General features: G+C 54.5%; 2 protein-coding genes across 5 annotated transcripts; one reads left to right on the top strand and one right to left on the bottom strand.

Annotated features, from left to right (window-relative positions):
* Positions 1-337: 337 nt before the first annotated feature.
* On the bottom strand, positions 338-19,073 carry ARHGAP1 (Rho GTPase activating protein 1). Of its 3 annotated transcripts, none has more exons than XM_054587065.1 (14): positions 18,984-19,073; positions 16,012-16,122; positions 15,164-15,333; positions 14,860-14,955; positions 8,809-8,896; positions 4,595-4,726; positions 4,129-4,215; positions 3,833-3,931; positions 3,345-3,452; positions 3,189-3,265; positions 2,965-3,042; positions 2,401-2,529; positions 2,134-2,237; positions 338-2,022 (listed from the first exon to the last, which is right to left on the bottom strand). In XM_054587065.1, the coding sequence occupies exons 3-14, from the start codon at positions 15,294-15,296 to the stop codon at positions 1,843-1,845; spliced, it is 1,311 nt and encodes a 436-aa protein (XP_054443040.1). In that variant the 5' UTR covers positions 15,297-15,333; positions 16,012-16,122; positions 18,984-19,073; the 3' UTR covers positions 338-1,842. The 3 variants fall into 3 exon arrangements, with proteins under 3 accessions (XP_054443040.1, XP_054443041.1, XP_054443038.1); XM_054587066.1 differs by lacking the exon at positions 18,984-19,073 and adding an exon at positions 16,929-16,947 and having other exon boundaries at positions 16,012-16,089; XM_054587063.1 differs by lacking the exon at positions 16,012-16,122.
* Positions 19,074-19,239: 166 nt separating this feature from the next.
* On the top strand, positions 19,240-23,805 carry ZNF408 (zinc finger protein 408). Of its 2 annotated transcripts, XM_054587060.1 has the most exons (5): positions 19,240-19,527; positions 19,828-20,105; positions 20,810-20,871; positions 21,095-21,354; positions 22,199-23,805. In XM_054587060.1, exons 1-5 carry the CDS (start codon positions 19,479-19,481, stop codon positions 23,722-23,724), a joined length of 2,175 nt encoding a protein of 724 aa, XP_054443035.1. In that variant the 5' UTR covers positions 19,240-19,478; the 3' UTR covers positions 23,725-23,805. The 2 variants fall into 2 exon arrangements, with proteins under 2 accessions (XP_054443035.1, XP_054443036.1); XM_054587061.1 differs by lacking the exon at positions 20,810-20,871 and having other exon boundaries at positions 21,171-21,354.
* The last annotated feature ends 1,146 nt before the right edge of the window (positions 23,806-24,951 follow it).

The following is a 24,951-nucleotide window of genomic DNA, read 5'->3' as shown; positions in this document are numbered from 1 at the left end:
TCAAACCCTGTCTGACTCAGGATGTCGGCCACCACAGCCCACTCCATCTGGGGGACAGAAGAGGCCCTGGTCATAGGCTGCTGCATATGGCGGCTGGTTGGAATGCTGCAGGTGCCCAAGATGCAAGGTGACTTCACACTGGGAAGGCAATCGGAAAGCTGGCTTCATACCCACTCGCAAGTGAACAGATGAGGAAGGGGGTCAGGAGGGCGGGGCCAGGTCTCCCCGACACCCCCCAACTCCTGGCTCTCCCTCCGCAGACTCACCGCATCCCCGCCCAGTGCTGGGCCCCTGTGCCCACTTCTCAGCCAGCCAGATGGGCAGTTTCCATCTCCGTTTTTATTGAAATACAAAAAGTGCAAAGGTGAAATACATGATTGGTGCCAAGGAAGTCATTAAGTGTGAATGTGAACACTTGATTCCCAGTACAACCCCCCCCCCCAGGTACTGACCAGTAGGACGGGACAGGGGAAAGACCACATAGATCCACAGGCTCCCCAGTAAGTGGGGCTGTGAACACCTGATATACAAGGAGGGCGCAAAGCGGAGGCCTGGACCCAAGCTATAGAGACAGGGACTGACGGGCCCAGCAGCTATGCCAAGTACTGTGAGCCCTGACACGCCAGCGCCTGGGAGGGAGCCCATGAGGTCAGGAACCAGGCTCCACCCAGCTCCCAAACGGAGTTGGGCTGGTCAGTGAGACCCACACAGTCCAGGCTCTGGCCAAGGCTGCGGGGACAGGGCCACTGTGCAGGAATGTCCCTAGTACCTGAGGTCAAGGCTGCGAGGGGAGTGGGGGCGTCGCCAGAGTTCACCAAGGAGTGTAATTCTAAGGGGCACAACTGGAATGAGGGAGCGCCATTATCATTGGGGTCCAGGTTTTCTGAAAGACAACAGGGTCCTGGTCAATCCGACTAGCAAAATCTCTGCCCAGCCCCTCCAGGCGTCCCCAGCAGGATTGAGGGAAAGAGCCACCACAGATCCTGAAGCACCGAGTCACTTCTGGTCAGACCAGTGTGACTCCACAACAGACATGACTGCCAGGAGGGCCTCCCGCCTAGCAGCCAGCCTTAGATGAGACTCGGAGGCCAAGCCCACCAGTCTGATCAGGCACTAGGGGTCTCTCTCGGGTGGGAGTGGCATCTATCTCCAATGCCGTGTCATCCAAGCTGCCAGGCCTGGCAGAAGCAGGGGGTCAGAACATCCTGCGGGCAGTACCACTTGGGAAAGGCTGACCAGGATTTGTGGAGAAGGCAGAAACAGGAAGCAGACTCCAGCCTGTAATTCCTTAGCTGTGGAAATACCCACGGCTGAGCCGGTAGAGGGGAGGATAGGAGCGGGGAGTTGTACCCAGGCCTTCACCCAGACCGGGAGGAGCCTCGGCAGGCCCGAAGCCAGCTCAGCCTTCCATTTCCCCAGCAATGGGTGGGGGCGGGCGGGACACCAGCCCCAGCTGCATCCCAGCCGGCAGTGATTTTGGCATCGGCAGCTGCCAGGGAAAGAGGCAGGAGAAAGCAGGAAAGGGATTGCTGGGGCCAGTCCTCCCGCTGGAGGAGCCAAAGCCAGCTCTGCACAGCCCCGCAGGAACCAGGGATCCAAGGAGGCAGAAGTATAAGGCCAAGAGAAGTGTCTCGTGGTCACGGTGAGGCCTCCGGGACCCGTGAGGTGGGCTGGGAAGGAGGGGAGAGGAGCTGCCCCCTCAGCTGGCCTCAGCTTCTATCTTCCGGGGCCTCATGACCCCTTCCTGGGCAGGAGCCCTGGGCTCCCCAGCGCCAGGAGGAAGAGTCCACGCTGGGGCGATCAGAGAAGGGGGCTGGTGGGCAGGGGCTGGGCTCAGAGCCCCTAGGAGGCAGGGCTAGGGAACAACTCCCCTTGATGATCCAGCAGGAACTTGGTAAAGGTGTTGATGGGATTAATGGCCTTGAGAGTGATGGCCGCGTCCTTGGCCCACAGCAGGTTAGGGCCAAAGACAACAGCCAGGTTAGTGTTGGTCATCTTGTTCTGGTCACAGTGGGCAGACACCTGCGGAGGGGGATCAGAGGGCTGCAGCGGGGTGCCACAGGCCCGGCCTCCCGCGCCTGCTGGAGCTCCGCCCCCGCCCCGCCCCCGTCTTCAGGGGAGCAGTAGTCTCACCTGCACCAGGAAGGCAGTGAGGAACCGAAGCACCTGGTAGTTCTCCTCAGGCAGCGTCTGAAGGGCCTGCAGCGTCGCCTCCACTCTCTGGCTCTCATCAATGTCTATGAGAAACGAGGGCCCAGGATGCAGGAAGCCCTCTCGCGAGACTAGAGGGGAGACCCCCACCAGACCTTCCTGGGCGGAAGGGCCAGACCCGCCTGCTCCGAGTCCAGCACAGACCCAGCAGAAGCAGCTTGGAGCTGGGGAGGGGGACAGGGCACTCACTGAGGAAGCCCACCACATGGGGGTAGAGGTCAAAGGTGAGCAGGGGCTCAGGAAGCTCCCGGAGGAAGGTCTTGAGGATGACCGCTGGCAGGTGCAAGTCATCGTACTGGTCGAAGTCCACAGGCAGCCCTAGAGGTGGGGGTGGGGGAGGGGTGGAGAGGAGCTGGGCCTAGCCCAGAGGCCAGCAGCCCCTCCACAAGCCTCCCCTCTTCTTCTGCGACCAGGGGGTGCAGGCTCAGGCCGTCTGGGTGGAGCGGGGTCCCCAGCACACATGGTTATTCCCTGTCTTCAAAAGAACTGGAACCCGGGACCCGGGAGCCCGACCCACGAGGGAGCAGGCCTGGAATAGCCAGGCGGGAGTGGGACCCATGTGGTTATACCAAATGCCACAAAACCTCTGACGGGGACAGATTCTGGGACCCTTGTTTACAGGGCAGCAAAAAACGGCAAAGCCCCCAGTCACACACATGCCCCCAACCCCACCCCCTCCACCCTCTACCCCCAGTCCTCACACGTGCGCTCTGTACCGGCCCAGGTGCCTGGGCACATCCCCGGACCACTCACCCATGTTGTACTTCTGCTGCACTTCCCGTACAACTTGGGTGTTGGCGGACCTCCGGAAAATCCCCTCAGTGGTGAGAGCTGGCAAACAGTGGGGCCTGGTGAGCCTCAGAGCTCAGAGGCATCGTGGAGACACCCCGCCCCGCCCGCCATCCAGTCTTGGGGCTCCAGTCAGGGCCAGCGGGGGTGCTGGTGCGCCCTGGAGGCAGGCGGGCCCTGGCACTCACCGTGGGCCTGTAGGTGGGCAACGGTCTCCCGGAGCACGAGCGGAACGGGCTCCTGCTCCGGGTTCTTCTCCTGGAGGCTGTGGGGACAAGGGCAGTGAGCAGAGCCTGCAGCCCATCCCAGGCCAGGGGTGCCAGGCGCCCGCGGTTCATACTCACTGCTGCAGTGAGACCCCAAACTGCTGGTTGGGCAGAGGGGGCCGTGGTGGCATAGCCTTGGGGGCTGTGGCGGGGCTCTTCTGTGTGGATTTCAGGAAGTCGTCATACCTGGGGGCGCAGACGGGACGGTCAGGCCCTCTGCCAGGCTGTGGTCACTATGGTAACTCTTGTTTGTCAGGCACTCACTGTGCTATTTTACACGGTTCATTTTATTCAACCCTCCTAACATCCCTGCTTTACACATGAGAAAGGCAAGACTTTAAAGAGAGTCAGTCACACCGCTTTTAGGTGACAGAAGTGGAATTTGAACTCACTCTCTCTGACCCCTGCCCCCATGCTGTCTCTTCGTTGTTACATTTGCTTCCTCCGTTAGCCCTGGAGTTCTCAAGGCTTTCTTGCCCCTTGGCGGTCGTGTCCCACCCCGACAAACAGGACACGCGCACACAGATGCCACCCAGTGGGCACACACAGTCCCTGCCCGGCCTCACTTGAGCACTTGGCGAGGGATCCCCAATTGCTCCAGCTTCACGTGCTCGCTCAGCTCACTCAGGTAATTCACATAGAAGATCTTCTGCCCAAACTTGAAGCTGCAGATGGAGGGAAGAAAGGGCGAGGGCTGGGAAGGGCACCGGCTCCGGCAGGCCTCCAGTGTGTCCCCGCAGCACCCCGCCCAGACCACACAGGGGCCTCGCGCCACACGGGTCTGTCCCCAGGATGCTTGCCCTCCTCTGGCATCTGCATCAGAGTTCAAGGGGAAGCACTGGCCCACCCTCGGCCTGCTCACCTAATGATGGGCTTAAAGAGGATGAGCAGGGTCTTGATGAACATGGTGGGGTGCACAATGTACAGGGCCTTGATGTTCTTCTTGTACCTGCGGAGGCAGAACGGGCACTCAGGGGGGCGTGGCAGGGGAGCCTCAGGGCTAGGTTCACAGTGGACATTTTCTGATTGGACTATTCAGGCAAGCCTGTGAAGAGTCATTGCCCCATTTTTACAGACGGGGAAACAGAGGCTCGGAGAGGTTACGTAACATGAAAGTCGCAGCCTGGGTAAGCAGAGAAACTGGGATTTACACCCAGAACATTCCAACTTCAGATTCTTTGCGTTTACGCGGGTGTGGGTGCCTGGCTCCCCCTGGCATGGAATGAGCTCTGGCCCAAGCAGGGGGCAGCCCAGAACCTGACAGAGCTGCTGGCTCTAGAGCCACCTGCCACCAGGCCCTGGAGCCCGGCCCCGGGGCCCCCACCCACTTGCGGTCGAACTCCCGGTAGGCGTCCCGGAGCCAGCTGAGGGAGGGCTTGTTGTCGCTGGTCAGGCCGTGGTGCAGGTAGAGCAGCGTGTAGTCGCTCTCCACATACTGGTCCAGGGTGTGCTTCAGGTACCTTCAAGAGAACAGACCTGCTCAGGCCTGCCCTGCACGCAAGTGGGGCCCCTTAAGGCACAGCCGGGTGTCCCAGAAGTCTCCTGCTTATATCACACCCCCACCCCCGGGCCCTGCCATGAGCCCCTGACCCTGTACTGTCTATCATGGCTGCATCACCAGCTGCCACGTTGTTGAGGAGGGGCTGTGGCTGGGCTGAGCGGAGCAACAATAACAACAGCTCTCAGGCTTGAGCACTGACTGCAAGTCAGGAGGCCAGGACTCTAGCGGAGCCCTCTCACCCAGCTGCAGTAAAGGGAATAGCATGTGCCGAGTCAGTAATAACGACTGTCACCATTTATCAATATTAAATTATAGTGTCTGCCAGGCACTTTGCACACATTACCTCGTGTCTTCCTCATAACAATCAAGGCTGATATTATCCTCTCCTTACGAGTGAGGGCAATGAGGCTTTGAGAGGTCCAGTGCTTATCCAAGGTCACGGAGCCTATGGTGGAGCCTGGGAGCGAACTGTCTAGCTCCAAAGCCTGTGTTCTTGACCACAGTGCAGCTCCTACCCTCATGCTAGGGCTCCCAGTGCAGGCGATAAAACACTGCCCACCAGAGGGGGTGGGGTGGCCAGAGGGTCCCCTTCCCTGCTCCAATCACTGGGCTTTTTGTGGACCGAAGAGCGACATCTGACATCCCTATGCTCACAACATGGTATCTCCCACCCCAAGGAAACACACACATAGTGTGGCGCCCACCTGAGGTGGAGAGATATGAAGAAAATAACCAAGAATTCCAGAAAGGGGGGAGCCCAGTGGAATGCCCTCTTTCTGGTTAGCCAGCCCCAGGCCTCAGCTAGACCACCACTGGAGGCCGGGAGGCTAAGGGCTTCCAAGGGAGGTAGTAGGGAAGGGGGCAAGGAACGTGGGGAAGGGCCCAAGGATTTGACTAAATGCCCACATACCACCTGATCTAACCTAGAGAACACGACTTACACAGTGGTCCGTGGGTGCTAGGAGCATAGGAGGTGTCTAGGAATGAATTATTGTTGTGATTCCAATCACTATTACTACACAGTGATTTACCGCTTAAAGACATTGAGCACTTTGCAGTTTGCAAAGGTCTGTCACAGAAAGGAGGCGTTTTGCGGGGCGCTCTCGGTGCAGCACGCCCGCCCTTTTCCCCACCCCCCTCCCCTCAGGCGCTTTTCCTTCCGTCTTTCCCCTAAGCTCCAAAGGCCCTTCTTTGCCTTTGTATAACTCATTCCCTGAGCCCATTTCTTCTTCTAGAAGTAGAACTCACATCTACTTCTGTGACTTCCTAAATAAGCTTCCTCTTACAGTTTGAGTCTTGGCTCTAAATTCTCTCTTAGCCAGAACTCAGGCACTGAGGTTGCTGAACTGACTGACCGCACCAGTCTGACACCGGGTGCCATTCTGGCCGCCAGCACAAGCAAGCTCAATACGTATTTTTGATTTGAAAAGACAATGATTTTGCAGGTGATAGAAACAGCATCTGTCTCACTCTATCAACATAAAACTATATTTAAAAAAAGAAAAAAGAAAGAAAGAAAGTCCTGGCAGCATGGCCCAGTTGGTTGGAGCATTGTCCCTACACCAAAAGGTCAAGGGCTCGATTCCTGGTCAGGGCACATAACTAGGTTGCGGGTTCGATCTTGACTGTGTATGGGAAGCAAGTGATTGATGTTTCTCTCATGTTGATGTTTCTCTCCCTCTCTCTCCCTCCCCCTCTCTCTAAAAATAAATAAATAAAATCTTTTTAAAAACAAAAAAATTAAAATATTAAAAAAATAAACATTCTTGAGTGAGGATTAAAAAAATTTTTTTAAAGATGGCATTTTGCAACTATAAAACAATAATTGTAGTGAAAATATACACATCCTTTGATGGATATTCTAACCTCTGGGAGGGCAATAAAGTGTTGTCTATTAGAAGCTATAAAATGTTCCTACTCTTTGACCTTGTAAATATGTCCAGGAATTTATCCTAAGAAAAAAAGCAGAGATGAACACAAACATTTTTGTAGAAGGCTGTTCATTGTAGCCTGTTTTATAATGGAAAAAAAACCCCAACAACTGAGCAGTAAGCTAAGAGTCCAACAACAGAGAACTGGTTAAATAAATCACAGGACGTCTATAAATAGAACACCTCACAGGATGCTCCTGCAGACAAAACTAGTCTGTGAAGAGAGATGTCAGCACGGTGATGGCCCTTTGGGGTCAGGACCAGAGGGGTGAAGGCAGGTTTGGGGGTAGGGCTCACGTGGATGGGTTCGGGCTTTCAAAATTCATCAAGTAGTATACATAATTGGTTCATTTTTTTGTATACATAGCATGAATCAATAAAAATTTTTAAAGGATGTCTTTGATGGATGTTTAATGACCAAAAGATAAAAACATTATGTAAGATACAAAACTGATGGTAGAGTTCTGTATATGTTATTTTAAAAAGCAGAAAGTGAATACACTAAAATATTAACAGTGTTTTTTCCTCTGGGGGATAGGTTTATGGGCAACATTTTATATAGTTGTTTATTTTTTCTTCATAGCTATCTACATTGTTTAAAATTCTTGAAACTTGTAACCCTTCACCCATGTATACAATGGCATTTCATATATCTCTCTCTCTTACATAGCACCCACAGCAAGCCTGTGAGGTGGGCGCAATTCCTATTTTTATAGGGCTCAGAGACCTGCCTGCAAGCACACAGCAAGGGGGGTGCGGCAGAGCTGGTGGGCGGTCTGCATCCGAGCTTCAGACCCTTTCTGCTTCAACCCCCCGACTGGGTGGACCGCTGGGAAGGCCAAGCTGGAGGTGACCTGACCGAGAACAAGGAGACAGGACTGATCCAGGATGGATGTGCCTCTCGGCTCCAGCAGGGACTGTGACCAGGTGGGGGTGGGGACATCTGTGCGGGACAGAGGACAGGGCGACAGCAGAGGGCTTCCTGAAGCCAGAGAAAGCCCCCGAGTGGGCGCCACCTCACTCCTCAGGCTCACTCCTGAAAACTGGGTGCTTGCCTATCCCCAGCCTCTGGCTTCTTCCTCCTCAGACAATATCTGGCCAGGAGCCTGTCACCTGCTTTGTCAGATGTGTTAAAACTGTGGCAAAACGGGGGAGGAGGGCCATGTGACTCAGCCACCCTCAGGCTGAGCTCCCTGGCCTGTTCCCGGCTGGGCCACGGGTGAGCCCGGACAAGGCTCTGCCTGCCCGGCTGAGGAGTGGGGGGAGGGGGAGGGGGCTCAGGAGGCCAGAGAGAAAGTTGTCACCCAGGCCTGGGGGGACTCGGGCCTGGCCCTGGCTCAATGGGGCCACAGAGGCAGCACGCAGGCCCTTACCCCTGCTGTGCCCCTGGGCTGTCCTGGCCCCTCACCTCACTGTCCACACAACCAACCAACCAACCGGTCAGGTTTTGAAGAAGTTGGTCCCAGCAGTGCAGACATTTTCAATTTCAGGGAGCGCTTTAATCTGGTCGGGACAGAAGTGCGAGGCAGTAAGTGTGCCCAGGGCGAGGAGCACCAGGAGGAGGTTGGTAGTGCCCTGCCTCCCTGGTGGTCCCACACACGCCGGGGCGGCCCCGGCAGGTGCAGCCATGGCTCAGTGATGAATGTTTATGGGAGCAGGGTTTGCCGAACTCCCACTTCCAATCAGCCCCTGGATTTGCATCAGATTTCTAGACTAACCAGAGCTATTATATCTATTTGTCTAACAGAATCCAGACAGAATTTATTCATATAAATGAGGAATGACTACAACGGCACGAGACACCGTACCACTATGATAATCAGCCCTCACATTCGGACAGTATATTACTTTTCAAGACATTTTCACACACAGTATCTCACTCCTACAAGGAAGGAGGGCTGTGTGGTTATCCCCTAGGAAAAATGAAGAAAAAGAGGACTAGAAACCAGGCCTGACTCCCCCAAGTGTAAAAGGGCTCCCTCAGGAAAAGAGGGGAGGCACTGAGGGAGGTGGCCTGGCACCCCCACACAGCGGGCGGGGGAAGGGAAAGGACAGCAGGCCAAACTGGGGGCCTACGCACAGGCCCGCCACCTCCCCGCTGGGTACTCACCCCAGGAGCTTGCTGTGGTCCAGCTGGTGGCTCGGAGGCATTCGGCAGGCACTGAACACAATGACCTTCCGCCCATACTTGTCATCTCCTGGGTGTGGAGACAGACGGAGCATGGTGGGTCAAAGGTGAAATGAGAGGAGCGGGCTGAGGACCTGAGAGGCACCAGGCCTGGAGACCTGGACCGGTTAGGACAGGGCCCGGGGCGGCCCATGCAGACATACCGCAGGGTAGCAGCCTGCACACACAGGGGCGTTACTGAAGAGGGGCAGGTGGCTCTCAGGGCAACTAGGCTGGGGTATAAAAAAAAAGCACTGGCTGGTGTGGCTCAGTGGATTGAGCACTGGCCTGCAAACTGAAAGGCTGCCGGTTCAATTTCAAGTCAGGGTATGTGCCTGGGTTGTGGGCCAGGTCCCCAGCTGGGAGCATGCGAGAGGTAACCAATCAAGGTATCTCTCACACATCGATGTATCTCTCCCTCTCTTTCTCCCTTCCTTCCCCTCTAAAAATAAATAAAATCTTAAAAAAAAAAATCAAACCTGGTGGAATCAAGCCAAACGTCCCTCAACAGATGAATGGGTAAAGAAAAGGTGGTATATCTGTACAATGGAATATTGTTCAGCTGTAAAAAGCAATGAAGTACTGACACAGGCTACATTGTGAATGAACCTTGAAAACATTATGCTAAATGGAAGAAGCCAGTCACAAAGGGTTACATATTATGTGATTCCATTTACATGAGCTATCTAGAATAGGTAAATCCATAGAGACAGAAAGCAAATTAGTGGTTACCAAAGGCTGGGAGGAGTCAAAAACAGAGACTGACTGCTTATGAGTATCGGGTTTGTATGGGTATGGATGAAATTCTAGAACTCCATACAGATACACATCACTATGACTACTATATACCGCCAAACGGTACAATTAAAAATGGTTAATTTTATGTTACATAAGTCTCGCCTCAATTTTAAAAAGTCATACCCTTCAAAGTAATTGCCCTTAGATGCCCACGCTTACTTCAGAAGCGCCCCTCCGGGCCACATGCATTCGGGAAACCTCACCGAGGAAATCCATCTGATTACATGACAGTGTCTCATTTTTGACCACTAACAACACTCTATGATGTTATTAGTAGAATTATTGACCACACTAGCCTCTAACTTCTGGACATTTCTTAAGGATCATATTCTTTCTCATTAAGGATATTCCAAAGAACATGAAGTTGAGAGTTGTTAATGCTGTAGGAAAATGCTCATTTGGATGTAATCTCTCTGTGGTGTTGGTCCATAACTAGTCACAATTTAGTGGTCTGACCATCTGGCTTTGTCATGAAAGCCTTTGTCAGGGGCGCTCCTGAGACATACGCTATTTCCCCCCGCAAGGTAAGATGTTCCTCGGGGGTTGGCACAGATCAGGGACCCCCAAGCTGAGCTACTCACCCATGCCCCATGGGCCTTCCCTTCATCTCCACCTTCATGCCTCTCCAGAAACACCAGACCACACTTGCCTGATCCTGACTGCATTCACAACCCATGAAACACAGTGAGTCTGCCCTCCGAGGACTAAGGGTCCTCCATGCCTTACTGAGTGTCTTCTCTATATTCAATAAGCCATGACCTTGGTGATCCTTCTCAGTCAGTGGTCAGACTGCTTCACTCAGCGGTCAGCGCTTTTCCAAAGTGGTTGCCAAGGCTCTGACTCTGTTCCCTGGGGCTGGGGCCAGCGTCAGTGGAGAGGCTGGAGAGGCTTCTGGAATGTGGGCCAGGCAGCCCCAGTCCCTGCTGGCTACGTCTTTTGGAATGGCCCCCAGGGTTCTCCAGACTCCCTCCGTGCGCAGTTCCAACAGACGTGCTCGCAGCCCTGTCCACCTTAGGCTGCTTTGAGTCTCTGCTGTTTCTCATGCCAGACAGGCCTCTCTCTATAGATGATCTTGCTCCCTCCTCTAGGCTCTGAATCCTTGACTCATCCCAGGCATGATCTCCTTCCAGAAGCCTGTGTCCTCTCCTCCTTCCCGCAGACTAGTTAGCTGTCCCTTTTCATGGCTTCACGCAGGAACCATTGCCCATGACACTTTGACTCTCCTGTATAACTGTTTATGTGTCTGGCTTGTGAGCAGCTCAAAGACAGGGACTGGGTCTCGTCCACCTTTGAACCTCTCATGCCAGTCCAGAGCCCAGCACGTGGCGGGTACTGAAGACATGCTGGTAGACATGGTATGCGCAGTCCTGTTTCTGAGTTTGTCCCCGGTATCTAGGTCATCAAGACTGCTTTAGGCAGTGAGTTCCAGAGCCTGGGGCAGAATTTCTCCAGACTTACAAGCAGCGAACCCTCTGCACGGCCATCTGAGGGGGAGACAGTGCAATTCATCCAGCAGCAGCAGGTCTATTTTGAAGAGCCGGATGCCACCCGCTCTTTCACACCTTATCCTAGATCCCCGGTGTTGGGTCTCTTCCAGCCACTGCGGGAAGGGGGTGGGGAGCTTCTGAGGTTTGCTCCGATTTACTTCCCATGGGATCGGACAGGAGGAGGAAGCGCAGACTGGGGCAAAGGATCAGATTGGCCAGCCCAGCCTCATGTACAACCTGGGGCTTCAGAGAGCCCCGGACCTCCTCCCACAAGCTGTCAAGGGAGGGACGTCATTTGCTTACTCCCCTCAAAGCAGAGAAAATGCCCTTGATGCGGGGTAAAATGCTGGGAAGAGCACAGGGACTCCAAAGGATTCTTTCCACACCTGCCCCCAGCAGTAAAGCAGCCTTCACTGCCTGGCAGACTTGAGGATTTAGGCAGGACAGAAAGTCTGACCTCAGTCGGCATTGGAATTTGATGAGCTAGTAACTGGTTAAACAAGCAGCTGGGGTGAAGGGCCAGAGCCTGTGCTCCATCTCTCAGCTGGCCCAGGACCTCATACATGGGAAACTGGGTTCTCAACCAGGGCTCCTCTGATGGGCGTCCACCAACATCATGATGTCATATAAAAAATATTACAAGCAGCCCTGGCTGGTGTGTCTCAGTAGATTGAGTGCCAGCCTGGGAACCAAAGGGTCACCAGTTCAATTCCCAGTCAGGGCACATGCCTGGGTTGCCGGCCAGGTCCCCAGTGAGGGGGTACATGAAGGGTAACCATACATTGATGTTTCTCTCCCTCTCTTTTTCCCTCCCTTCCTCTCTCTCTAAAAATAAATAATAAAATCTTTTTAAAAATTGAGGTCACGAAACTTGAAAAAAATTAAAAAATATTATAAGCACATACGTATGTCTTGTAGGGGAATAGGTCCATATCTTTCACATTCTCAAAGACTAGTTTTAAGAACCATTTCACTGGACTGTATGCTCCTTACAGGAAAGAATGTGTTACCTTCCCTCAACAAATCCTCAGTGCTGACTATGGGACTCACTCCAGAGCGGGTGTTCTAAAAATGTGTGTCGAATGAGGTCGGGATGGGGATGGGGGCCAGAAGGGGGAGTTGGGAGGAACTAGATGGCAAGACCCTACCCTGGACAGGCAAGGAAAGAGACCCGGGCAACCTGAGGGTCTAGTCCCCATACCCCCTGAAGCGCCCAAGTCCTTGGGTGACGCAGGAATTTGCCAGCAGGCAGGGTGACTGCTGCTACGAGAATGTCTGTAAAAAGGCCCAGAGCTCTCCTGCTGATCTCAGAAAAGAACAGACTTCTGCCCTGGACAGGAGCTGCGGCACTGGGGCTTCCAGAGCTGGGGGAGAGGGCTCCATGACGGGGGGAGCACGGCATTGGTGGAAGGCACCAAGGAAAGAGCAGCCCGGAGACGGAGGCCTCCGCATTCCCCAGATACCGATCAGGACTCTCCCAGGGCGGCCTGGGCGTTAATCAGCAACAGGCAGCTCCTCCAGCAGGCATTCTGGGAATTGCTAGGCCAGCCGCCCACCCGCGGAGCCCACAACCTGCAGAGCAGGCTAGGGAGATGGGAGGGGGGGCTGGGCCAAGTGCTGGAGCCGGCTCACACGTTTGTTAAATTGTTAAATTGTCAGGAATACTGCAAGCCAGTTGACATCATGTTGGTGGCTTGAAATTTGTCGTGGTAGAAATTGTAAATGGTACAAATAAGAGCCTGGTTTTCCTTTCAGGAGGGCCACGTTTCGGGGAGGAACCCACTTAGGCTGAGTCATGAGTGAGAGGAGAGCATGACAGCCCCTGCTAGCAAGGGGGAGAGGCTGCAGAGGAGCTGGGGACATCGCCCCCCCTCCATTCCACCAAGGGCGCTGTCTCTGGATTCTTCTGCCAGGAAACTGGCCCCCCATGATGTCACCACGGTCTCATCAGATGAGTCTCACTCTGATGGTGTCAATCCAAACTCCTGTCCGCCGTCAGAGAGGCAGCCGCGGGGGACAGCCCCAGCAGAGGGGCCCCCGCCTGCAGCACTTAGCTCAGGCTTGAGGAGCCAGCATGCAGGCCAGGCCATTGCTCAGAGCCAGCCAACGCCCTCCCCTTGCTCACGGACACAGCCCTGCCCTCCTGGACACTCCTTTCCCTTTGGCTGTGGATGTATTCCCACGCAGCCCCCACATAATTCTTGGCTATTTCCGGCTCCCAGGCACTGCCCACTGCCAGCTCCCTAGAGTGGAGATGCAATTAAGCCGGCCCGAGAGCCCTTCCTGATCCACAGCCCAGAGGCCACAGCCCAGAGAGGCCAAGCAGGGAGAGCCAGGAACACACCTACCTGGCCGGGCCCCCTCAGGCTCATCACACCCTGGGGAAACAGAAACAGGTTGCAGCGCTGCTTGCAGGGGGAAGGGGTCCCCCATGGGGAGAGGGAGCCTGCTCTGCCTTGTGACATGACCGCCTAGGCCAGGAGTAAGTCAGGGCAGACTCCTTCACATCAGGAGGCCCCCACGCCGCGATCAGGTCCGTGTCTGGGAATGAGGAAAGTTCTGAACCTTCAGCTGACTCTCCTGTGCCCAGGTCAGGACGACAGCAGGAAAGAGCTCTCAGCCTTGCTTCTGCGGGGGTGAGAGAGGCCACAGCCAAGGCCCCCAACCCAGACCAGGACAGGCTCCGGGAACCCAGGCATCATGGAAATGACACTAGGGATAGCCTTCTGAGCCCAGCCCTAAGGACAGATGGAACTCCCTGCTGCTCCCCCTCGGCCAGCTGCCTCCAGGGCCCGTCAGCCAGCACCACACTGGGTCCAGGGCCCATGTGCTCCCTGCTCTCCTCGCCCACTCCAATGCCTCAGGGCAGGGCCATGCTGTCACCCCAGCGTACAGCTGCCTGGCCTCACCAGCGAGGACAGACACCATCTGGGAAAAGACAAAGGATCTGGCAATTCATTCCTTCTTCGAGCAGTGGGACCCTGAGGGCAGAAACCAGGTGACCAACATCCCTGCTGCCTCTGCCACTCTCGCCACTCTCGGAGGCTTCTGGGTCCTGCATCATGAGCAGGAAGGTGGGAGCGCACTGAGGCCAGCAGCTAAGGGGCGCTCTGCACCCATCCTCAGCAGGGCAGCGCACCTGCCAGGAGTCTGACGCTCCAGGGCCCGCATGGCTTCCAGACTTCCGCGGAGGCAGGGTTTCCCAGGAGGGACCGGCATCGCCCCGCTTCCCAGTAACTGATGGGGCAGAAAGGCTGACAGGAGGGCAGAGGGAAGGGAGGTGAACGACCACGTCCTCAGGGCTAACTCTGTACCCCGCGCTAGGCCCTGACCTGCATTCACTAATGTAACCCTCTCAACAACCCTGTCAGGAAGAAATCAGTTCAGAGAGCAAAGCTGGAAATCCAACCCCAGGCTTTCTGACTTCAAAGCCAGTAGGCCACACTGCTTCCCGCACACGATCCACCCGTGGACACAGTGGGGTCACAGGTCAGGATATGGTTGCAGGTGAACAAACTAAGTGGCCGCCACTACCAAGTATGTGAGTTTCAAGAATGGTACCTGTGCTCAGGAGCCCGAAGGTCGGGGTCAGACCACAAAATGGGCACTGCCGCTCCCCCAGGCCCCTCCCCTCTGGCACAAGGGGCTGTCCTCCTTACGCCAGGAGTGCAGACCATACGGGAAAAGGGGCAAAACTGGGTGTGCTCACCTGCCACCTCCACAATCTGGTGCCGGGCGATGTCGTAGTAAGGATCATCCCACTTCAGGTGTGTGACAGGTTCTGGGGAGCTGCTTTTAGAGTCATCTGAGGAACAGGGCAAAGTCACGGGATAGGCTTGAGGGGCTGGCACAGTGCTCTCCAAAGACGGGTGCTCTTTGCCCCCCGCCCCCCATGCTCACACTCCAACCCCACTGTGGGGCTGGTGAGCCTGTCCTCTCCTGAAGTCGCCCTCCAGCAGGACGGGTTCCCCATCTAAGGGGCCTGTGGCTGCCTGAGACCCAGTGGTGCCCACCTGACTTGGGAAAGTCGGGCATTTCATCCGACGGCCAGTTCTTCTCATCAATGGACGCTAGCTTCAGCTGGTTCAGAGCCTGGCTGGTGTCATCCAAGGCCAGGTCATCTTGCAGGTCTGAAAGTGGGTCCATAGCCGAGCCTGTCTCCCACAGCTTCACCGCACAGACCCTGAAGAGAACCCCGGGAGAGGGCAGCAAGGTGGCAGGTCAGTGACACCCTCTTTATACCTATAACCGCTACAGCAAGCCTCCTGTCCCCTTCTCCCTTGTCCCTGTTCCTCAACACTTCTCATCCTTGCCAACAGTCCCATGTAGCTCCTGGTCCTCCAGGCGCCACAATCTTCTGGCATGTTGCCAGAAAAGGCAGCTGGGGCCAAGGACGGCACAACTCAGTGCCTGCCTTCAGGTCCGCCAGCTGGTTAGGGAAGCGTCGTGCCAAGCTCTGCGTTGCCCACCGCCCAGCTGGTTCAGTCACGTAGTCCCAGCTGCAGAGGGCAGAGGCCCATGTCCCTTTCTCAGGGGTCACAGAGCACAGGAGCTTGCAGGTCCCAGCAGTTATGGGGGAAAGACGGTATAAGGGCCCAAGGAACATGAGGATGCTCTAAACCCCCAGAGGTCAGCTGTGGCCCTGGTTACTCCATCTCTGGTCCCTGTCCTGGGGAAGAGGAGGTGGCTAGAGACAAAAGGGCCCCAGAAGATAGGCCATGGAAGGGCTACTGCTGGATCTGCCCCAGGACAGGAACCAGGAGCAGAGAATGGAATCTGCCTGCCAGTCATTGCAGAAAATCTGCAGGCTCCTGGGGGCTCCTGAGCCCACTCTGATCTGTGGGGAGCTCCAGACGCTAACCTCAGGGTGGCAAAGGTCAACAGGCTGCCGCAGGGATCGGAGGGCACCGAAGGGGAAGTTCATGACATCAACAGAGTGCTGAGATACAGGAGGCAAAAAAGAGAACAGCACCTATAGCAGGCAGGGAGGGAGAAGAGCCAACTCCGAAACTGGGCCGGGCCATAAGGATGTGGCTGTGCGCACCCTCTGCCCTCAGCCTTAACGGGAAGCACAGCCCTCTCCCATCAGAAGCTGACCACATGGGTGAGGGAGGGGATTTTCAATTCAAGCCACTCGGTCCAGCCCCAAAGAAGAGGCTGCCTAAGCTCTCTACATTCCTGGAGTCCAAAAAATGACATATATGGTCAGAGAACCAGCAGGGCAGATAAGGAGTGCAGACAAGACCCAGGCATGGGTACGGAGAAGACAGAACTGCCAGCCGAGACTCAGACCCGGAACACCTCTGGACTCTGAGGCAATGTGACCGCCTCCTGCACATGTCACAGCCAAGGGTTCTGGATGGTACACTGGCTCCCTGTGCCTAGCAACAACCATCCTGTTACCAGGGCAACCACACTGATTCAGTGGCAAAAGCTGTTTCAAGCTCCTAAGCCAAAGCTGAGCAGCCAAGCAACCAAAAAGAAAAAAGAAAAAAAGAAAATGGAAAACAAACAAACAAAAAAAACCCCTTTTTCCTCTTCCTCTACTCTGGCCTTTTCTGCTACCCTTATTCACAACCTCTGCTTACCACCAGAATATAAGTCCCTTCCCACAAACCTCTCCTCTCTGGGAATGCATTTCTCTCAGTGGGTGCTGCTGTGCCCCACACCCCAGCTCCCCCATTCCCCTTCAACCCTCTAGGGTAAGCACACCTCAGTCTTGAGGAATCCACCCTTGATTCATCTACATAATGCTCAGGAGGCTGAGGACTCCCCTACCCCTGCTGGGTATGAGGGACAAAATTCAGTTCAAAGTAACCCTCTCCACGCTGGAGCCTTCTCTCCATCGCTTCTTTCTGTCACTGCCCAGGCACCGTGTGCTCCTTCAGGCCAGCCCACAGCTATCCAGGGAAGTCTTTCTGCGCTCAGCGGGAGCTTGATGCAAAGAAAAGGGCATGCGATGTCGTATTTGGAAAACTGGATTACAGTCCTGCCTAAACCAATGAGTGGCAAAGATTCTGGACAGTCCTTTTCCTATCCGGTCCTAAATTTCCTCATCTATAGAAGTGAGGGCTCTGAAAAAGGACTCATGGACATGGACAACAGTGTAGTGATTGCGGGGTAGAGAGGGGTGGGTGGAGGTGGAAGAGGGTATAAAGGGGAACAAATGTTAATGGAAAAAAATACAATTAAAAATTTTTTAAAAAGAAGTGAAGGATCTTCCCAGAAATATAATTCTCCAGTGTTCTAAAATACTTATGCAGAAGTGAACAACAGGATTAGAAAGAACAGCTGCAAACTGAAGTATGTGTGAGGGAGGAAGAGGGTCACTCTCTAAAGGGAGCCAAACTTGAACTCCACCTCTTTTCCAGTAACTTCTCTATTTTGTCAGTTCTCCCAGAACTGACCCCCCCCTAACCCCTACTCCATAACCTCCTCTTCCAGAATAACTAATCACAGTTTCCCACCTCCCAGCCAGACTGGCCTCTCTTAACCACCCACCAACCCACAGCTGTGGCCCTCTGCCCTCCAAGGTGAGCCTGGAAGCTTAGCTTCCATTCAATGGGAGGATGAGCGAGGCCAGTGAGGGGAAGTATCTCCAGGCATCTACAAACCCTGCTCCATTCTGCAAAATACTCCTTACTGGGAGAATAATTCATTCCCTTCTCAGTAGGTAAAGATCTACCTTTGGAAAAATCTCAAGACTCATATTAGGCAGTTTTATATTGAGGTTTTAACCTTTTGGAAATCTGGAACCTCTATGAAATTCTGGAGATTTGTGGTCTTTTTCCGTAAGGAAAATCAGCACTTATATGAAATCTTGCATGGAATTTTAAGGTTCACATGCCCTCTGAGAGTCCCTAATTAAGAACCCCTGACCTATTCAGAATTACATCTGACACATGTAGGTGCTCAGTCATTTGTTGAATGACCAACTGAATTAATTCATCTCCTAAGTGGAGAAGGGAACCAACACTGATGGAGGGCAGTATAGCACCATGAACTGAACACAAATGATCTTTTAACTTCACACCTGCACCAATAAGGCATGTACTACTGGGCCCATTTCACAGTGTGAGGAAAGTGAGCTCCGGAAAAATAAGCAAATTGCATAGGGTCATACAGCACAACCAAGATTGGAACCATGTCTCTCTAAGGTGGTCTCATTGGGCAGGTCAATCCCTCAATACTTCTTTAAGTGATTGTCATTCATGCATTCTCAATATTCAGAAAGGTTCTACAAAAAGGCAAAATAAAGCCTGTCTCCTAATCTCCTTCGAGAATAGAGGCAAAGACTTGAAATCACGTTTTCTGGCGTTAGGATCGTTCTCCTAGGAATTCCAGAATTGTGAAAACGCAAATCCTACAGCACAACCTCAAGACTTTCAACTACAATCACGTTCGCATAGAGCTCCATGGTTTACAAAACCTGGATTGGGTGCACTGATTATGAAACAGAGATGAAAGCGTGGCCTAATAATAGGTGGCAGGGTGGAACACTTCCTCCAAATTTTTCGTCGCGCTCCGCCAGAACGGACAAGGGAGAGCTCCCCTTCCCATGGGCTTGCTCGGTGATGCCTATGTGACCTGGACTCTGCACCAGGGAGGGAAGGAGGAAGGCAGCGAAGGAAGCTAAGTCCTCTCACTGCAAATCCAGGAGCGAGGCAGAATTCCCGCAGGAGGACGGCCAGGCTCCCAGGCCCCATTCCAACCGTACTCCCTCCCTCGGGTCCTCTTGGATCCTACCCATGCAGATCCCATCTCTTCAGAGGACCAGGCCAGTCTCTTCCCTTCCCCCCACCACTCAAGGAAGCCCCGCGCCCAGCAGCTCACCGTGGTCCGGCAACGCTCCCTTTGCCACGCCTGTCAAAGCTCGGCAAACATCCGGCTCCGCTGTAAAACGGGGACTGCCCCCTCCCAGTCTCTTCACTCCCCGACCACTTCCGCCACACCTCCAACCCACTTCCGACCCGTTCCCCGGGCCAAACATGGTTTCTCCTGGAGCCACGCCCACTTCCTGTACGTGCCCTCGTGAGGTGAGAACCGCATAGCCTTCCGATTCCTCCCACTCGAAAGGAGGCGGCTGGAACTGTTAGTTCCCGTTCCCCGATACTCGAATCTCTGGTGGACCTCCGGAATGATAAACCCGTATTGTTCTCTAAGAGAGTTTTGCTTCAGTAGCGTTGCCAAACCCCCGGTCCTGCGCACCAATGAAGTCTGACTCTTACGACTCTTTCCTGAGAGTAAATTTGGCAGTCCATGACTGTTTCCGGGAGGAGCGGAGAAGACGATGCTCACTTCCGGCCGAGGGAGGCTTTCTGACCCGGGATGGAGGAGGTGGCAGAGGGGCGCTTGGAAAGGGAGCGACTGCATTTAGGTGAGCGACCTGCCTAGTGGCCGACCCCCAGCCCTGGCCTAGATACACCTGACATTTTCTGGTCAACTCGCTTTCCGCCACCCTTTTCTTCCTGAGCCCGGGAGCTTCGCCTGGAGCCTTCAGAATCTCTGGGGGCTTCTAAACAGCCCTCAAACCTCTTCAAACCTCTCAGGGGCTCCGTTGGAGCCCTTATCTATCCCTCAGACTCCTGAGGCCAGAGTAGCCGTGCGGTTTCCTCCCCACCCCCACCCCCCACGACCTCTTGGTCCTCTCCCTTATTGCCTTCCTGTCTCCCTGCAGCCCCCGAGCCGAGCCTGGACCCGGGCTCAGGATGGGGCCCCTCCGGAGAAGGTTGTGCCCAGGGCCTCAAAGACTTCCCGCCCTGGCCGACCCGAGCCGTCCACGCTCTAAAGAGCCTCCCACGGGGTTTAGCCCTTGGCCCGTCACTCGTGGAGAAACAGCGCTTGGGGGTCTGGTGTGTCGGGGAGCCTCTGAGGCCAGGAGTGCTCTGGGGGCCGCTGGAAGAGGAGTCCGACTCCGAGCAGAAGGGCGAGGGAGTGAAACCACGACAGAAGAAGGTATTGAGGGATACGGTGGCTACTCTCGTCATTGAACATTTGCAAGCGGTTCAGACAGCTTGTGGACAGCTCTCCGGTTTGTTAGAGGAAGCAGAGCATTTCAGGAGATAGGAGATGGTTTAGCCCCTTCTCTCCAGAACTGCCTCTCCCCCTCGCCTGCAGTAGTTAAGGAATCGAGATGCAGAAAGTTGTTAAAGCTGGGCTGATACAGTGTCATTGCTGATGGAAGTTTAGAGCAAAGATTTTGCTATTAAAGAGCCATGGGGTCATATCCTAGCCTTAGTGGTTAACCTAGTTAAATGACATGTTTCATTTAACTTATGTAAAATAAAGGAATGACTTTACTTTAATCCTCCATGGTTATTTGGAACAATAGATGAAATAGCACGGGTGAAGGGTTTTATTGCATAAGCAGTACTTAAAAAGAGAGTAGATAATCCTCTTACTACTTTCTCTGTTAGGTACTCACTGGAGGGCAACAGTGTGTTCAGTTTAGTGATTCTCCACACCCTGGGGGAGAGGTGAGGGGACTGTCTTTTTGGTCTTTACGGAATGAAAAACCAGCAGAACCAGGGACCATCAGCCTTCCAGGGGCTTCACCTTGGATCTCTCTCAGGAGAGGTTACGTCTGTTCTGTTTTTGTTTTTCCCCCATTTTGGCCCCCTTAAACACATGGGAGAAGGACTTTTATTGGTTTATTTCAGGACGTGTCACTAGGCCCATGGGGAGACGTGTGTGCTTGTGAGCAGAGTTCAGGCTGGACCAGGTAAGTTACAGGAGAGTATGTAGTAAAGTTGCTCCTTTGAGCCTTTCTGTTGTGGCATGGGATGGAACCGGAAGCCGACTGTAAGCCCCCATCCAGTGGTCTTTTGCAGTGAGTGTTCCAAAGGCATGGGGTCCTTTAGGACTCAGACTGACCCGGCGATGGGGCTTGTAGGGAAGACCACTTGAAGAGGGTCTCTCGAGCTGGCTCTTGCTCTGCTTTGCAGTTTGGTGCAGCGGGGCAGGCTGGAGGGTGAGGGAAATGTGGCCCCGGTGAGGATCAGCGAGAGGCTCCACCTGCAGGTGTACCGGGTCGTGCTGCCAGGCTTTGAGCTGCTACTGTGGCCCCGGTCTCCCTCTGAGGGCCTGAGCCCCGCCCAGCCCAGGCCAGAAGAAGAGGCGGCTGTGGCTCTGGTGACAGAAGTGGAATCTGCTGTACAACAGAAAGTGGCCTCTCCTGGGGAGGATGCAGGAGAATCTTGTACAGGTACGTGTTAAACACATGCTGACTTTCCCAGTTATCACCGAAACAACTTGTTGATAAGACAACACAGAGCTTATGGCCCAAGAAGGTAAGGTAGAACACTGCAGTCTTAGTGGTTTTTCTGAGGGGGCAGGGCAAAGCCTGGATAGGTATTGAAATTTTGAAGTCTGGTATAAGGTGTATCTGTCAGTGTGGGATGGGGGTAGGCTTTGAGTGGGATTGGTTAAGGAGCATGACATAATAGTTTAGGATTTATGGACACAACAAGGCCAGAATTTTCAGGCAAGAGGTTCAGAGTCTTGAGGTATAAATTGTTGTATGATGCTTTTTGTAGAGAGTAATGAGTGTTTTCCTTGGAATGAACAATACAGATATTGGCAACTTTTGTCTTCCTGAATAAATTCCTGGGAACAGTAAGGTCATGTTGTTAAAAACAGCAAGCCATGTATAGGTTTCCAATTTACTATGTTTTTTCTATCTGAGGTGGGGATTGGGTTCCTCAATTTTCAAATGAGCTAAGGTGAGGAGGCGGTGATCTCAACTCTTCCTAAGTGCATGTCTGCAGAAGGAGAACAAGGGGACCCTGGAATGGCCTTACCCTAGGAATTACCCAGATGTCCAGGGCACTGATTTCCAAGAGCTTCCCCAGGAGGCACCTGAGGCTGGACAGGAAGATAAATTGGGGTGTGTTGCTCATGCTTCAGGGAGAATATTTATGCCACTGCTCCCACCGGAGTCCAGGGGCTGAATAGGGGAAGACACACATTCCTATAATTTTCTCGTGACACCCACTGTCACCACTTGCCATCATCTCTACTGACCCTAGCACGCCACTCTTGCTCTGCAGATCCTGTTCACCAGTCACCCCCCAGCATCCTGGCAGAGAGTATGCTGAGCTTTGGACTTAACCCCCAAACCCAGGACCAGCTTTCCAGGGAGAGCCAGTCACTGGGTCCATTGTCTCAGGGTGGCAACATGGACAAAGAAGACCTGCCCCAGGCACAGATGCCAGCTGAACCTCAGAGCTGCTCCCTTACCCAGCGGGGCCGACAGAGCAGCGAGGCTACTTCCTTGTCTTCTGCAGGTGGCATACAGCTGCGTGCTCACCTTGTCAAGATGTCACGTAGCTCCAGCGACCCGTGCCGACCCAGAGCAAAGAGCTCAGAGCCCAGCGCCCGGCAGGATGGAGAGCAGCATCCTAGCTTCTCTGCACGCTTGCGGAGCCCTCCCATGCCGGCGGGAAGCTCCCCGAAACAGGGGCGACGGTACCGGTGTGGGGAGTGTGGCAAAGCGTTCCTGCAGCTGTGCCACCTGAAGAAGCATGCATTTGTGCACACGGGCCACAAGCCCTTCCTTTGCACTGAATGTGGCAAGAGCTATAGCTCAGAGGAGAGCTTCAAAGCCCACATGCTGGGCCACCGCGGGGTGCGGCCCTTTCCCTGCCCACAATGCGACAAGGCCTATGGCACCCAGCGAGACCTCAGAGAACACCAGGTGGTACATTCAGGTGCCCGACCCTTTGCTTGTGACCAGTGTGGCAAGGCCTTTGCCCGCCGGCCTTCCCTGCGACTGCATCGCAAGACTCATCAGGTGTCAGCTGCGCCCCCCCCGTGCCCGTGCCCCGTCTGTGGGCGGCCCCTGGCCAACCAGGGGTCCCTGCGGAACCACATGCGGCTCCACACAGGGGAGAAGCCCTTCCTGTGCCCGCACTGCGGCCGGGCGTTCCGCCAGCGGGGCAACCTACGTGGGCACCTGCGACTGCACACGGGGGAGCGCCCTTATCGCTGCCCACACTGCGCTGATGCCTTCCCCCAGCTGCCTGAATTGAGGCGCCACCTCATCTCCCACACTGGGGAAGCCCACTTGTGCCCTGTATGTGGGAAGGCCCTCCGAGACCCGCACACGCTGCGTGCCCATGAGCGCCTGCACTCAGGGGAGAGGCCCTTCCCGTGCCCCCAGTGTGGCCGTGCGTACACACTGGCTACCAAGCTGAGGCGCCACCTCAAATCCCACCTGGCCGACAAGCCCTACCGCTGCCCCACCTGTGGCATGGGCTATACCCTCCCCCAAAGCCTCAAGCGGCACCAGCTCAGTCACCAGCCAGGGGTGCCCTCCAGCCCACCTTGTGTGCCTCCTGCTAGCTCTGAGCCCACTGTGGTCTTACTGCAGACGGAGCCAGAACTGCTGGACACAAGTAACAAACAGAACGTCTCCCCAGCCCAGGACGTCTTCGAGGTCACAGTTTCCGAGAGCCAGGATAAGTGCTTTGTGGTGCCAGAGGAGCCAGGCCCCGCCCCCAGCCTGGTCCTCATCCATAAGGATGTGGGCTTTGGCACCTGGGCGGAAGTGGTGGAGGTGGAGACAGGCACCTGACACCCTCGCCTTTCCCTAGCAGAGCTCTATATAAAGACAAGTGTTTTCTACGTGTCCGATCTCTCTCTTTGGATTGCCTGGTAGAGACTAGAGGCTGCTAGGAGAAACAGGTCAAGACTTCCTGCTTATGGGCCGCGAAATTGTTTCCTAATACTTTAAGGTAAAGCTCTTAAGATATTTTTGTCCACTTCCAGTGGAGCTTGTTCCGACTCCCTAGGAACTCCACAGAATGCTTGTTTAAGCATTTCCAAAGTGACCTGCCTGGTGACGCAGTCACGAGTTGGCAGGGTGTTTAGTGCTGGAATAGTCCCTCCCGTTGATCTCCCTGAGGGACAAGCCCTTCTATTTGGAACCAATCTGAGTGACTGTTAAGGGTTAAAAGGCCAGAGACTGAGCTTAGCTCCTAGCTCAGAAGTCTGTAATTCATGCTGTTGGCAGCTCTTCTTACCACTCGAGGGCTGTGAAGGTGGTTTTCTTCTGTGCTGAAAGACCCTGGATTCATTGGAGGGCCTGATGGGCACTATTCTGTGTCCTTGGCCCCAAGGCAGCCCTGTTGAGGGAAGGGGTGAGGAATTAACATGTGTTTTGCATGTACTGCAGGCCTGGACTGTGTTGGGGACTGGGGATGAAGCTCTGAGCAAGACAGAGGCAGTGCCCTTTGTGGAGCTTAGGATCCCAGGGGGCAGAAAGCACTAGATGGGGAGAGTTCAAAGCACAGCATCACACGGTGCCAAGGGTGTGTTTCATGGGACAGTTTAAGTTGGTCTGGGGCATCAGGGAACGCGTCCCCAAGGAATAATAACAATAGTAAATTTTTAGCCCCAACTGTGGGCCAGTGAGTTTATTTATATAATCCTTATGGCAACCCTGAAAGGTAGCTGGTGGTGGTATTATTTCACAGATAAGGAAACTGAGGAACAAAGATCTTTCAGTATCGTACCCAAGGTAACAAAGCTACTAGGTAGCAGAGCTAAGGTCCATACCCACGTAGTCCAGCGTGGGAGTGAGGCTTCTAGCCACGTCGCTCTGCTCTGCCTCCCTTCAGCTGCAACATGATGGATGAGTGGGTACCAGTGGGGTGTGGGGAGCTGCACTTAAGAGCCTGGAGCATGTGAGCAACCAAGGAAGACCAGCACCGCCGGGGCAGAGAGCGAGGGGAGGGGGCCTGAGCCAGCTCACACCGGCATTGCCTCAGGAGTTTGGACTTCATTGTCAGGACGCCTCGGA

The sequence above is a fragment of the Pteronotus mesoamericanus genome, unplaced genomic scaffold (assembly GCF_021234165.1).
Source record: "Pteronotus mesoamericanus isolate MK-2021 breed Mesoamerican mustached bat unplaced genomic scaffold, CSHL_Meso_final scaffold_1066, whole genome shotgun sequence".
Taxonomy (NCBI): domain Eukaryota; kingdom Metazoa; phylum Chordata; class Mammalia; order Chiroptera; family Mormoopidae; genus Pteronotus; species Pteronotus mesoamericanus.
Note: the sequence above shows the minus strand (reverse complement) of the source record. Positions and strands in the feature narration are given on the sequence as shown.